The sequence below is a fragment of the Dromiciops gliroides genome, chromosome 1, assembly GCF_019393635.1.
Source record: "Dromiciops gliroides isolate mDroGli1 chromosome 1, mDroGli1.pri, whole genome shotgun sequence".
Lineage (NCBI taxonomy): Eukaryota > Metazoa > Chordata > Mammalia > Microbiotheria > Microbiotheriidae > Dromiciops > Dromiciops gliroides.
This window is the reverse complement of record NC_057861.1, coordinates 59,472,063-59,486,569: the sequence shown is the minus strand read 5'-3', so window position 1 is coordinate 59,486,569 and position 14,507 is coordinate 59,472,063. Positions and strand designations below refer to the sequence as shown.

At 42.4% G+C, this 14,507-nt stretch overlaps 1 protein-coding gene across 2 annotated transcripts in view; it reads left to right on the top strand.

Annotated features, from left to right (window-relative positions):
* Positions 1-462: 462 nt before the first annotated feature.
* Positions 463-14,507, top strand: part of TPM4 (tropomyosin 4) — a 44,625-nt gene continuing 30,580 nt past the window's right edge. Inside the window, exon 1 of one of the 2 annotated variants that reach the window (XM_043976033.1) lies at positions 463-739. In XM_043976033.1, coding sequence (XP_043831968.1) covers positions 626-739 — 114 coding nt within the window. In that variant the 5' untranslated portion in view covers positions 463-625. The remainder of the gene's footprint in view (positions 740-14,507) is intronic. The other variant, XM_043976032.1, reaches the window with a different exon arrangement.

The window sequence follows — 14,507 nt, the reverse complement described above, 5'->3', positions numbered from 1 at the left end:
GATGGAGGTTAAAAAGTCACTTGTCAAGAATGTCATTTACAGGCTGGTGAAAATAAAGCTCTACTTATTTTTCTAATCCAAATCCATGGACCCTTTGTGGCTCTCAGGTTACAAACCTCTAGTTTAGCAAAAAGAGTTTCCCTTCTACCATTCAGACGGTAGGAGAGTCTTAGGTCTCTCTCCTACCTGGGACCAGGCCAACCTCCCTTCTCTGGTTCCTTGAGATAGATGGGTAACTAATGAGCTTTGTTCCCATCTCTGTGTTCATGTGTCAACACTCCTGAGTCTGTCAGATGGTTAAAAATGGAAACAAGTTGTTTGGCTTTTTTTTTTTCCTTTAAGAAAACCTAACTACCCAAATAAGGAGAGGGCAGCCAGCTGAAGCTTCAGCCCGGGAACCCGGGCCAATTTGTTCCTTAGAAAGGCTGGGAGGAAAGTAGCTGCTTGCCCTGGGGACTTGGGCAGCCTCCAGGTTTCCCAGGAAGGGGCCTGGGAGGTTAAAAACCCACTCCTGCTGCTGCCAGCTTGCACTTGGTCTCCTGGAACACACCAGCAGCTAGACGGTCAGGCTTCTCTTCTCCAGTGATACTTTGCACCCAGAGGCAGCCAACCTCATCCTACCACCATGGAGGCCATTAAGAAGAAGATGCAGATGCTGAAGCTGGACAAGGAGAATGCCATTGACCGGGCTGAGCAGGCCGAAGCTGACAAGAAGGCGGCAGAGGACAAGTGTAAGCAGGTGAGCCATGTGGCCGGGTAGCCCAGGGAGCATAGTAGACAGGCCCAGGAGAGCAGAGTTCACCTCCTGCCCCTGATGTTGGTTTGCTACATGATTTGGGGAAAGTCACTTAGCCCCTGGGCCTCACTTTCCTCTTCAGTAAGGTAGGCGAAGGGGTCCATGGCTTCTTCATCACCTTGTCTGTGTCCCGGACCCCTTGGGCTGTCATTCTGGGGTAGCCTGCGGCCCCCTTCTCAGATTTGTTTTCATAAATGCATAAAAACAAATACAAAGAAAGCCAATTATACCAAAATAGTTATCAAAATTAAGAACAAAAAACAAGATCATTCTTTAGCCCAAGGGTTGAGAACCACTGGATAATCCCTAAGAATCTAACATTCTATTCTGTTGTTTTAAACTATTCTCTCCTCTTGGTGGGGAATCCAGCTAACAGACTCCATAGCCACCCCCTCCTTTCCTTCCTCCACTCCCCCAGATAAAGGTTCTGTCCTTGGGTCTTTCTGGTGCTGTCAAGGAGAATTAGCTCAAGCTAAGCCATCCACTGCAGCAAAAGGAAGGCTCATCAGCTTGTTACAATGTGTCTGGGAGATGGAATATATGAGTATTTACCTAATATCCTAAGTGTGAGTGTTGCAAACTGTGACTCTAGTGAATAACAATAGCTTTGTGTGTGGGAGCTGGATGTGTTTGTATGTACCTATTACTTTTCTATAGAAAGGTATGTGTGTGTGCGCTTCCATGTTATTTTTAATAGGTATGCATGCATTTCCGTGGTTTTTATCTATAAAATATAGGTTTTGTTGTATATGCCTATTTGAAAGGCTGTGAGGAGGGGCTTTATTTCATCCTGTTTTCTCACATCTCTAAGCAACCATATTGTGACTTTGTAAATAGGATGTGTGTGTGAGGGTTTATGTATCCATAACTGTTATAAGATGGTATATAGCTGTATACTTGGGAATCTGAATGTTGTATGTATATGTGTGAATGTGTGTAGACAAGTTTGGGTGTGTGTTCACAACTGAGTGTGAAAGTGTGATTGGCTGTATAGGTGTATTGGTATCAGAGTATATACCTGTGAGGGTACATATGTGTCTATGTGGGAGACTGTGTAATTGTTGCTTTGGATGTAAAGGTGTATGTAAATCTCTGTGACTGTATATGTGTACATCCCTGTGACCTTGTGCATTAGGAAGTGTTCATGTGTTTGTGCTTGTGTGGGACAGGGGGTGGGAACTGGTTGAATATATACATGAGACTTGAATCTAAGAGCATACATATGGGTATATATGAGACTATGTTAACAGCTGTGACTTTGTGTATAAGGTTGTGTGTGTATGAGACCTCATCCTGTCTTCTCATATTTTTATGTAATAGGACTGACTGTGTAGACATGGTTATGAGTATGTGAATGTGTATACATGACTTTGTACATGGGGTCGGGGTGGGGGTGAGTGTATACTTGTTACTGTACATGGCTTTTTATATGATGATATATGTATATGTATGTACAAACCTGTGGTTTTGTGTATGGGGTGTACATGTGTGCGTTTGTATGTATGCATCTGCAATCTTGTATATTAGGAATGTGTTGTGTATGTATGAGTATATTTATGTAAACCTGTGAATATATAAAAAGGAGGGATTGACTATATGTATAACTGTGTGGGAGTATGTAGACATACACCTCTGTGTATGTGTGTTTTTGAGGCTGCGACTTTGTATATACTGGGAACTTTGTGTATAATGCTATAGAGAGAGTCCTGTGTGTGTTTATACTGAGTACAGAATATGTATATATGTGCTGTGTGTGGGCCTGTGACTTTGTGGATTGGGCGAGTATGAGTATCTCTGCATGTGTGTGTGTGTGTGTGTGTGTGTGTGTGTGCGCGCGCGCGCGCATACCCTAGACTTTTTGTAAGGAAGAAAGTTGTGCATAAGTATATATCTATGAATGTGTATGAATAAATATTTAAGATGGGTTTGTATACCTGTGACTTTGTGTAAAGGTGTATATGTGTGTGTGTGTGTGTGTGTGTGTGTGTGTGCCCTAATCTCCTCTCCCCTGGACTATTCAATAGCCAACCTTCTAATTAGTCCCGCTGCCTCAATTCTCTCCACACTCTATTCTCCATTCAGCAGCCAAAATGATTTTCCCAGAGTAGAGGTCTAACTGTGTCATACCCACTACTCAGTAAACTCTAGTGGCTCCCTATGACCTCCAGGATCAAATATAAAATCTTCTATTTGGCATTTAATGTTCTTCACACCTCAGCTCCTTCCTACATTTCTCATATTCTTGTATATTACTCCCTGTCCTACATTCTATGGTCAGGCCATGCTGACCTACTTTCTGTTCTTCACACACAACACTCCATCTCCTGCCTTGCTGCCTCGTGCCTAATATGCTTTCCTATCTCACTTCTACCTTTTGGCTTCTCAGTTGTCTGTCAAGTCAGCTCAAGGGGGCAGCTAGGTGGTGCAGTGGATAAAGCACTGGCCCTGGATTCAGGAGAACCTGAGTTCAAATCTGGCCTCAGACACTTGACACTTACTAGCTGTGTGACCCTGGGCAAGTCACTTAACCCTCATTGCCCCACCAAAAAAAAAAAATTTTTTTTTAAAGTCAGCTCAAATCCCACCTTCTGCAGGAAGTCTTTCTTAGTCGCACCTCAACCACACACACACACACACACACACAGCTGGTGCTCTCCCCTTGGAGATTACTTTTCACCTACTCTGGGATAAAGGGTGACAAATCTTGTATGTACCCGGTTATGTATATGTTATCTCCCTCATTGGAATGTGAGCTCCTTGAGAACAAAGACTTTTCCCCTTTCTTTGTAGCCCCAGGACTTAACACAGGTTCTGATATATGGTAAGCACTCAATAAATTCTTCCTATGTGGGGAAAGAGTACTTGCGTGTGTTCATTTGTGCCTGTGACTTTGGGTATTAGGAGTACATGAGTGTTTGTATGTATATATGGATGTATATACATACAAGTATACATATGTACATGCGAGTGTACATGTATACACATACCTGTGACTTTGTCTAGAGAAGTGTGGCGTGTGTGTGTATGATAATACGGGCCCCCACAATGGTAGTATGGCACAGAATGTCGGAGGCAGAGTCAGAGGAGGCTTTCAATACAATTCAATTCAATAAATATCCATTAAGCACTTGCTGTGTGTGGCTTCCATTCAGGTTCTCATAATGGTTTGGAAGTTACTCTAGGTTCACGAAGACTCTACATCAGCAAATCCTATCATGCTGGGCAGGCTTCTAGTCGAATTGAATTGAATTGAACTGAATTCATTTGACTTGAGCAACACAGATAAGTCTGGGGAGACTTATCCCTGGCTTAACTGCAGAGTGACAAATTTTCCAGCTGAAGCAACTCACCCACCCCAGCCTCTGAGTCACAGAGAGACTACAGTCCTCACTGGTAGAAGGGATACTTATTGGCAAAAATAACAATAATTTATTATTGTTGTTGATGATGCTGCTCCTCTCAAACAGGAAGAATACAAAAGATGACCCAGGCCCTTGGCTTCAAGTAGTTGGCAGCAATAATAAAAATAACTTTTATTTTGAGCTCTAAGGCTTAAGAGAGGCAACATGGTACAGTAAACAGAGAGCTGGCCCTGAAGCCAGAAACACTTGAGTTCAAATTCCACCTCTGATACATACTGGCTGTGTGACCCAGGACAAGTCACTTAACCTCTCAATCTCCTAACCTGCTGAGAAAGTGCCAACATGTGTTAGCAGTGAGGGTTTCCTGCATTAAGAGAATTTCCTAATACCAATGAAATCATAGATCCAGTCCCTCTCCTTCTCTAAAAGTTCACAAAGTACTTTACCTATATCACATATAGGCCTCTAGATGGCGCAGTGGATAGAGAATTAGACTTGGAATCAGAATAACCTGAGTTTGAATTCTGCCTCAGACATTTATGAGCTAAACGATACTGGACAAGTCACATAACCTCTGTCTGCCTCAGATTCCTCATCAATAAAATCCATATTTCCTATAGAAATTCTAAATATTATATCACGTCATATATCAAATATATTTAGCACAGTATAGTATATTTAGTATATTATTCATTTTTAATTGTGTCACACTGTGGCGTGACATATGATGCTATATGGTATGACATGGCATGGAATGACATATAATACAATATGACATGATATTGTTATTAAACCATCTCATTGATTCTCACAATTCTGAGGTAGGTACTATTGTTTTCACCATCTTACAAATGAGGAAACAGGCTGAGTGGGTTAAGTGACTTGCCCACCGTCAAGTAAGAGTCTGAGGTCCGATGTGAATCTTCCTGCCTCTAGCTAAGCCCAGCTCTCACTTCATCCACTGCGCCACCTAGCTGCCTAACAGTAAGGATAGTGTGTCCAAAATAAGTGCAACAAAGGATAGTGTGACGAGAGTGGGGGAGAGGGACAGACAAAGTGCTGTAAGAAATGTGAGAAGGAAGAGAGCCCTTTCAGGTGGTTCAGGGAGGCTTTGGTCAATGGCACCTGAGCTGGGCCTTGAATCAAAGGGCTTAGTTCACTGCATTCCAGGGCAGGGTGACAGCCTGAGGGAATGCACTGAGGTGTGAGAAGGCAGCATGAGATCAGGCCAACAGCTCATTGTCCAGTTTGTCAGGAACATAGAGTGCAGGAAGGGGAGACGTGAAAGATAAGCCTGGAAAGGTAGGCTGAGGCCAGCTGGGGAAGGGCCTTCAATGTCAAGCAGAGGAGTCTATCTATATGTTATCCTATAGCCAATAAGCAGCCACAGAAGGGTTTTTTGGTTTTGTTGGGGATGGGGAGGTGGCATTACACAGTTTGATCTGTGCCTTAAGTATCTGATTTTGGCAGCTGTAGAAAGATAGGACTGGAAAGGAGAGAGAGACTTGAGACAACAAAACCAATTAGGAGGCAATTTATAGCAGCCCAGGCCAGATCAGAGAGGGCCTGAACTAGTCTGGTGGCCCTATGAGTAGAAATGAGGAGCAAAAAATATGTTGGAGCTTGCATTGGCAGGACTTTGTCATTGGGGTATTGGGGACTGAAGGAAGACTCAGATACAAATCTGTGGTTTTCAGTTGGGGGTCACTGGCTCAGCATGAATCAGAGAGGTAGGAAGAGGGCAGACCTGAAGGGGGAAGAAAATAACTTCAGTTTTGAGTATGTCAAGTTTGAGGCTCCAGTGGGACATCTAAGAAAAAAAGCACAGGCAGCTAGAAAAGTAGGCCTGGAGTTTGGGAAATGATGGGGGCAACTAGGGAGCACAGTGAATAGTGTGCTAGACCAGAAGCCAGGATAGACCTAAGTTCAAATCCCACCTCAGACACTTGATATTCAACCCTGAGCAAATCATTTAGCCTACCTCAGTTTCCTGCCCTATAAAATGAAGATAATAGGGGGCACCTAGGTGGCGCAGTGGATAGAGCACTGGCCCTGGATTCAGGAGGACCTGAGTTCAAATCCAGCCTCAGACACTTGACACTAGCTGTGTGACCTTGGGCAAGTCACTTAACCCTCATTGCCCAACCAAAACCCCCCCCCCAAAAAAAAGAAGATAATAATAGCACTTACCTCCCAGGGTTGTTGTAAGAATCAAATAAGATGGGGCAGCTAGTTGGCACAGTGGATAAAGCACCAGCCCTGGATTCAGGAACACCTAAGTTCAAATCTGGCCTCAGACACTTGACACTTACTAGCTGTGTGACCCTAGGCAAGTCACTTAATCCATATTACTCCAGGGGGAAAAAAGAATCAAATAAGACAATATTTACAAAGAGCGAACTTCTGGGGTAGAGCCAAGATGGCAGAGGAAAGGCAGTGAGCTCTCAAACTCATGACACGATCACTCCACAAAACATCCAAAAAATGCCATAGGACAATGCCTAGAGCAGCAAAACCCATAGAAGAATGTGCTGAAATCATCTTCTAACCAAGAATGGCTTGGAAGGTCAGAAGGAGGGAGCTGCTATGCTGAGACAGGAGTGGAGCCCAACCCTACAGTCACCCTCACACAGATCCAGTCCCAGGAAGGCCTCACCTCTAAATCAGCTGAAGCGCCAGTGTCATCTGGAACTAAGCTCACAGTCTGGTGAGAGGGCTGAGCCCTTGGCAGGGGAGAGACTACAGGGGTCTATGCTGGTGCTGAGGCAGAACTTGGGTTTTTCATCCCTGCTGAGAACCAGGAGGTAGGCTCGAGTAGCAGTGGCCCAGGTGGGGGAGGGGCACAGGCTCATCAGAGCTGACAACCCCAAAACACAAAGCTGGTTGATTAGCAAGTTGGTCTGGGGTCATCTAGGACCAGGAAACAGGCCAGGCAAGTGACGAACCTAATTCTCCTTAAATCATACCACCTGGGAATTCTTAAGCTTGGGATACCGCATCCTGGAAACAGTGTCCCACTTTAAGGAGCTAAAAGTCAAGTAAAAGAAAGGCAAGATAAGCAGACAGAGAAAGGTGAGGACCATAGAAAGTTTCTTCAGTGACAAGCAAGATCGAGGTGCACCCTCAGAGGAAGATGTCAACATCAGGGCCCCTATATCTAAAGTTTCCAAGAAAAATATGAATTGGTCTCAGGCCATAGAGGTGCTCAAAAAGGACTTTGAAGATAAAGTTAGAGAGGTAGAGGAAAAAATGGAAAGAGAAATAAGGGTGATGCAGGAAAGACATGAGAAAAAAGTCAGCAGCTTGAAAAGTCAAATTGGCCAAGTGGAAAAGGAGGTACAAAAGCTCTCTGATGAAAATAATTGCCTAAGAATTAGGATTGAACAAATGGAAACCAGTGACTTTATGAGAAACCAAGACACAATAAAGCAAATCCAAATGAATAAAAAAATAGAGGGCAATGTGAAATATCTTCTGGGGAAAAAACTCCTGACCTGGAAAATAGGTCCAGGAGAGATGATTTGAAAATTATTGATCTACCTGAAAACCATGATCAAGGAAAGAGCTTAGACATCATCTTCAAAGAAATTGTTAGGGGAAATTGTCCTGATATTCTAGAAGCAGAAGATAAAATAGAAATTGAAAGAATCCACCAATCACCTCCAGAAAGAGATCCCAAAAGGAAAACTCTTAAGAATATTATAGCCAAATTCCAGAGCTCTCAAAGTCAAGCTGCCAAAAAGAAAGAATTCAAGTACTGTGGAGCCCCAGTCAGTATAGCACAAGATCTAGCAGCTTCTACATTAAAGGACCAGAGGACATGGAATATGATATTCCAGAGGGCAAAGGAATTGGGATTACAACCAAGAATCACATACCCAGCAAAACTGAACATAATCTTTCAGAGGAAAAAATGTGACTTTAATGAAAAAGAGGACTTTCAGCTATTCATGATGAAAAGACCTGAACTGAATGGCAAATTTGACTTTCAAATACAAGACCCTAGAGAACCATAAAAAATTGGAGTTGGGGGACATACCTGGAGTCATGCAGTGGGCGACTGTCTTGTGTCTGAGGCCGGGTTTTGGCTGGGATCCCCCTGGGTCCAGGGTGGATGCTTTGTCCACTGTGTCACCTAGCTGCCTCATGATGACATCTTTAGGCTTAAATTGAGGGGTGAAGGGAATGCACTGGGGGAGGGGGGAAGGCAGAGGTGAAATTCTACATGAAAGAAACAGGAAAAGGCTTATGGAGTGGGGGAAGAGATGGGGGAGGAGCAGGGCAGTAAATGAATTTTACACTCATCAGAAAAGGCTCAAAGACCTAAAACTCATCAGAGCTGCCTCAAGGAGGGACTAACAGACATACCCAACTGGGTGGAGTAATCTATTTAATCTGGTCAGTAAATGAGCCTAATACTCATCAGAATTGGCTCAAAGACCTCAATCTCATTAGAATTGACTCAACTGGGTAGAGTAATCTCTCTAACCCTGCGGGAAAATATGAGGGGAAGGGAATAAAGAGAGAGGGGCAAAAGAAGGAAGGGCAGATTGGGGCAGGGGACAGACAGAAGCAAATCCCTTTTGAAGAGGGATAGGTTGAAAGATGGATAATAGAATAAATATCATGGGGAAGGGAATAGGATGGAAGGGAAACAGTTTACAATAGTAATCATGAAAAAAGAGAAAAGGGGGGGGAATTGTACAAAAATATTTATAGCAACTCTTTGTGGTGGCTAAGAATTGAGAATCAAGGGAATGTCCATCAATTGAGGAATGACGGAAGAAGCTGTGGTATATGATTGTGGTGGAATGGTATTGTGCTATAAGAAATGACAAACAGGATGATCCCAGAAAAACCTGGAAAGACTCATGAACTGATGTATAGTGAAGTGAGCAGAGCTGGGAGGACATTGTGTATAGTGACACCGTATTGTTCAATGAGCAATTGTGAATGATTTAATTACTCTCAGCAATGCAATGATCCAAGACAATCCCAAGGGACGAATAACAAAGCTTACTATCCACCCCCATAGAATGAACTGATGAAAAGAACACTTGTGGATTGTACATATATAACCTGGTTGCTGTCTTGTGGAGGGAGAGGAAGGGGAAGGCGTGAGGGAGAAAAATTTGGAACTCTAAATCTTATGAAAATGAATGTTGAAAACTACCCTTATGTGTAACTGGAAAAAATAAAATAAATGTTTGTTGCATAGAAAAAAAAAAAAAAGAAAGAAAATGTTGAGAAAAAATATTTACAAAGAGCTGTAAAAAAATCTTAAGGCACTATGTAAATGCTAGTTACTATTATTATGGGAGTCGAAATAGATTATATGGGAATCATTTGCATAAATGGAACAATTGAAGTCATGGGATTAAATTAGAAGAGGAGAGAAAAGGAGAGGGAAGGAGAAGGAAGGAAAGAAGAAGGTCAGAGGCAGGGTCTTGGAAAAGTCACCAACTTGGAAAAGTTGGGGGAATCAGGAGAAGGTGGTACTCGAGTGAACTCTAAAGGAAAGTGGGGATTTGAAAGAGTCAGATTTGAGGAGAGAGTGTATGACATAACGTGCATGGAAGACAGTTTAATGAAGGCCTGAAGTATGGATCAAAGAGAGTAATGTATAATATGACTGGAATGGTAGAAGGAAAACTAGGAGATCACAGAAGAGAGTACCAGGGAGAAGAGAGTGAACAACAGAATCAAAAGTGGCACCAAGGGGCAGCTAGATGGCACAGTGGATAGAGCACCGGCCCTGGATTCAGGAGGACCTGAGTTCAAATCCGGCCTCAGACACTTAACACTTACTAGCTGTGTGACCCTGGGCAAGTCACTTAACCCCAATTGCCTTACTAAAAAAAAAAAAGAAAAGAAAAAAAAAAGAAAGAAAAGTGGCACCTAGAGCAAGAACAATGAGGGCTCAAGAAAGACCTTTCAATTTGCCAGTGAAGAGGTCATTTGAGATCTCCAAGGTCCATTTTAGGAGAGTAACAGAGGCACAGGCTGGAGAGCAGGTAGGATCCGCGTGTAGACTACTGTGTAGAGCATTGAAGGGGAGGCAACAGTAAGAAAAGGTGGTTTAGGGAGCGGCTGGGTGGCACAGTGGATAGAGCACTGGCCCTGGACTTGGGAGAACCTGAGTTGAAATCCAGTCTCAGACACTTGACACTTACTAGCTGTGTGACCCTGGGCAAGTCACTTAACCCTCATTGCCCTGAAGAAGAAGAAAAAAGGTAGCTTGACAGGACAACTGGGTCATCCAAAGAACTTCAAAGAACACAGAACACTGAATGTGTAGTGCAAGATGAAACCTTTAAGAACATCTTATCCAACCTCCTTATTTTCTAAAATGGGATCATGGAGGAATCCAGAAGGAATCCATTTCAAAGGGAAATTGTTTTATAGCCTGGAGTCATGGAAAGCACATTGGATTTGGACTGGATTGAATTTAACCCAGCAAACCTGGGACAAATTGCAGCTGTCACACTAGCAGTGTGACCTCAGACCTCTGAACTTCAGTTACATCATCCATAAATGTGAAGGTTGAATAAGATAAGGAAAAAGAAAAGGTTTTGTAACTATAAAACCCTACCTAAATATGAAGGTTCCCTTTAATTGTCATCTTTATGCAAATGACCCACCAACCCTGTGACCATTGGACCCCAAATTTAAAGTTGGAAGGGACCTTAAAAGCCATCTAATCCAAACCCCTTATTTAACAGATAAGGAAAGTGAGGCACAGGTAACTCCCCCAAAGTCACAGAAAGAGGATTTGAACCCAGGCCCTCTGACTCAAAAGTCAGTGATCTTGCCACTATACAACAATGCCTCTTCCAATATGAGGGCTTGCCTCATGTAGGCAGCTCCAAATCCCTTTACAATCCACTAGTTCATCTGATCTCTAAAATAAACTTTTAAAGCTGATAGTAGAAAAATCCAATGAGATAAAAAAAAAACCCAAGAAAAAAAGAGATAAAAATATTTTCCAACAAGGTGCTATATACATATCAGCTATTATTATCATCATCATTATCTTCATTTTACAGATAAGAAAACTAAGGACCATTCATTTAGCCTTCATAGACAATTTGTTCATCAAAAGATTTTTCTCTTCTTGTACTCATCACTTCCCAACATACAATGACAACTCCCAAAGTACCATCCAGTATAAACACAGATTAACAAAATCTGCCTACATACAGTGATTGCATTTAGATGAAAATTTCTTAAGTTGCTGTGCCCCCAGAACTCACTCTCCTGCAGCAGCCAACCTGGGGACAAGACTCTCAGAACAGAGCTAGGTTGGCCATTGGTCAACAAATACAGAATTTCTCACTGGACTCAAACTTATTTACTTCTGTGACTTTGGGCAAGTCACTTCACCTCTGTGGGCCTCAGTTTTCTTATCTTTAAAATGAGCATTTGAGGGGGCAGCTAGGTGGAACAGTGGATAAAGCACTGGCCCTGGATTCAGTAGGACCTGAGTTCAAATCCAGCTTCATACACTTGACACTTACTAGCTGTGTGACCCTGGGCAAGTCACTTAACCCTCATTGCCCCACAAAAATAAACAAACACACAAATGAATGAACGAAGAAACAAATAGAGAGATGGATAGATAAACAAACAAATGAATAAATAAATTATAAATAAATAAATGAATAAATAAAATGAGCAGTTGAACCACATGGCCTCTAATATCCCATCCAGGACGCTAAGCCTTTCCATCCTGGAAGGACTTACTGGAGTTTTGCTGTGATAGAATCATCTGCCAAAGCCCAAGAACAAATCGCTTTATCACTGAGACACTGGAGGATGTCAGTGGATCCTAGAACCCTAACCTTAGATCTGGAAGGGACCTCAGAGGCCATCTAATCTAATTTCCTTAATTTACAGATGAGGAAATAGAGGAACAAAGAGAAATGATTTCCCCAAGGTTAAACTTTTTAAGTGGTAGATGCTTAACAAATGTTGAATGGATGCCAGTGCCTCTCTTTGGCATCCAGTTTTCTTCACTATAAAATGGGGGGGGGGGGGCAGCTAGGTGGTGCAGTGGATAGAGTACTGGCCCTGGAGTCAGGAGGACCTGAGTTCAAATCCAGCCTCAGACACTTAACACTTACTAGCTGTGTGACCCTGGGCAAGTCACTTAACCCCAACTGCCTCACCAAAAAAAAAAAAAAATGGGGGGGAGAAGAAAAAGGAGGTGGAGAAGGAGGAGGAGAAGAAGAAGAAGAAGAAGAAAAAGAAGAAGGAGGAGGAGGAGGAAGAGGAGGAGAAGGAGAAGGAGAAGGAGAAGGAGAAGGAGAAGGAGAAGGAGAAGGAGAAGAAGAAGAAGGAGGAGGAGGAGGAGGAAGAGAAGGAGAAGAAAACAACACTAGCACATATAGTAAGTGACAGAGTAGGATTATAACCTGAACCCTCTGACTCCAAATCCAGGACTCTTTCCACTGGGTCATGCAGATTTCAATATATTATTATTAATATGCCAGATTGTTCCCTTTTTGGGTGATCAAGTAATTCCAAGCCAATGGAGTAAAGACATCATCAGGTGAATGTCAAGTTTCAGTATATCTTTAAATCTGCTCCAGATCTCACAGATTATAGTCTTGACACTCGTGCCAACAGGGGAGAATCAGGGTAATATTTATGAGTCATAATCAAATCAGTTTCTTTCCTGAGGACCCATATTTCTAGCTCTGAGCTCAACTACTGGATGGGAAAGACTAGAAAAGGAGAAAACATGATCCCTATCTTCAGAGAGCTTACAGGAGGATGACAATAACAATATTGTTTACACTATCATAATTGTGAGTAGACAAGATGTGATTTATTATTGATAAACGAATGGAAAATAAACACTAGATAAATGTGAACTATTATTCAGCTAGTCATAACCGATAGCTAGCAATAGCTTCATATTAATGGCTATTAATTAATAACTGTTTTAAGGAACTCTACAATTTATTATTTCACAATGATCCTGTGAGGGAGGCATGTAGGGATACAAGGAAATACCATATTTAAAACATTGTACAGACCTTAAAGGGCTATACAAATGACAGCCGTTGTGATGATTATAATAAAATGAAATATATTTATGAAGGGCTTTGCAAACATTAAAGGGCTAGTGTTTATTATTATTCTTTGTGATTGTTATTGTACCCCCATTTTACAGAGAAGGAAACTGAGTACCAAAGAGAGAAATTAGCATTCATTCATTCATTCATTCCACATTTATTAAGCGTCTACCACTTTAAAAGCCCTTTAAGGGAATTTTTTTTTTTTAAATCAGACATGCTGCCCATTATACTGATGCTTACAATCTCCTAGGAGGGACAGGTCACATGAACAAGTAACTAGAATACAAATGAAAACATATTAAATTTCATCCAGAAGGTACAAAGAAGATTAGGGGAGTTTCTTGGGAAGTATTGTAGTATGGAGAAAGGTCCATTGATTGTGGAGTCAGAGGACCTAGGTTCAAATCCTGCCTCTGTTTCTTCCTAATTGAGTGACCTGAGGCAAGTACTTAACTTCTCTGGGCCTCAGTGTCCTCATCTGAAAAGCAAGTGTGTTGGACTAGATGACTTAGGTACATTCCAGTTCTAACCAGTTCCAGATATCCAGTCCCAGAAGGGGCAGCTAGGGAACACAGTGGATAGAACACTGGCCCTGTGGTCAGGAGGACCTGAGTTCAAATCTCACCTCAGACACTTACTAGTTGTGTGACCCTGGGCAAGTCACTTAACCCCAATTGCCTCAACCATCCAGGGCCATCTTCAGTTGTCCTGATATACATCTTGCCAGTGGACCCAGATGGCTCTAGAGAAGAGAGTGAAGTTGGTGACCTCACATTGCCCTGCTTTATTTAAATCCAATTCATTGCAAGTCATAATATCACCTCCCAATGTCATGGTCCTACTTGAGAACAAAGGACAAACAACAAGAAGCCAGTTCCAGAATTCTCATTCTGTGACATGATCTGTTCTTCTCCCACCTACCTTGAAGTTCTTCCCTTTCCTTTCTCCATGCCTATAATCATGTCTATCTTTTTTTTTTTTTTTTTAGGGAGGCAATTGGGGTTAAGTGACTTGCCCAGGGTCACACAGCTAGTAAGTGTTAAGTGTCTGAGGCCGGATTTGAACTCAGGTCCTCCTGACTCCAGGACTGGTGCTCTATCCACTGCGCCACCTAGCTGCCCCCATGTCTATCTTTTAATGTTCAACTCGTGTCACTACCTCTAAGGAGCCAAAAAACTACACCAAATTATACTTAGATACAGAACGGCCCATTCTAGCTCTTAAGTACTCACCAGAGTGCTCATTCTCACATTGCATTGGAAAGTG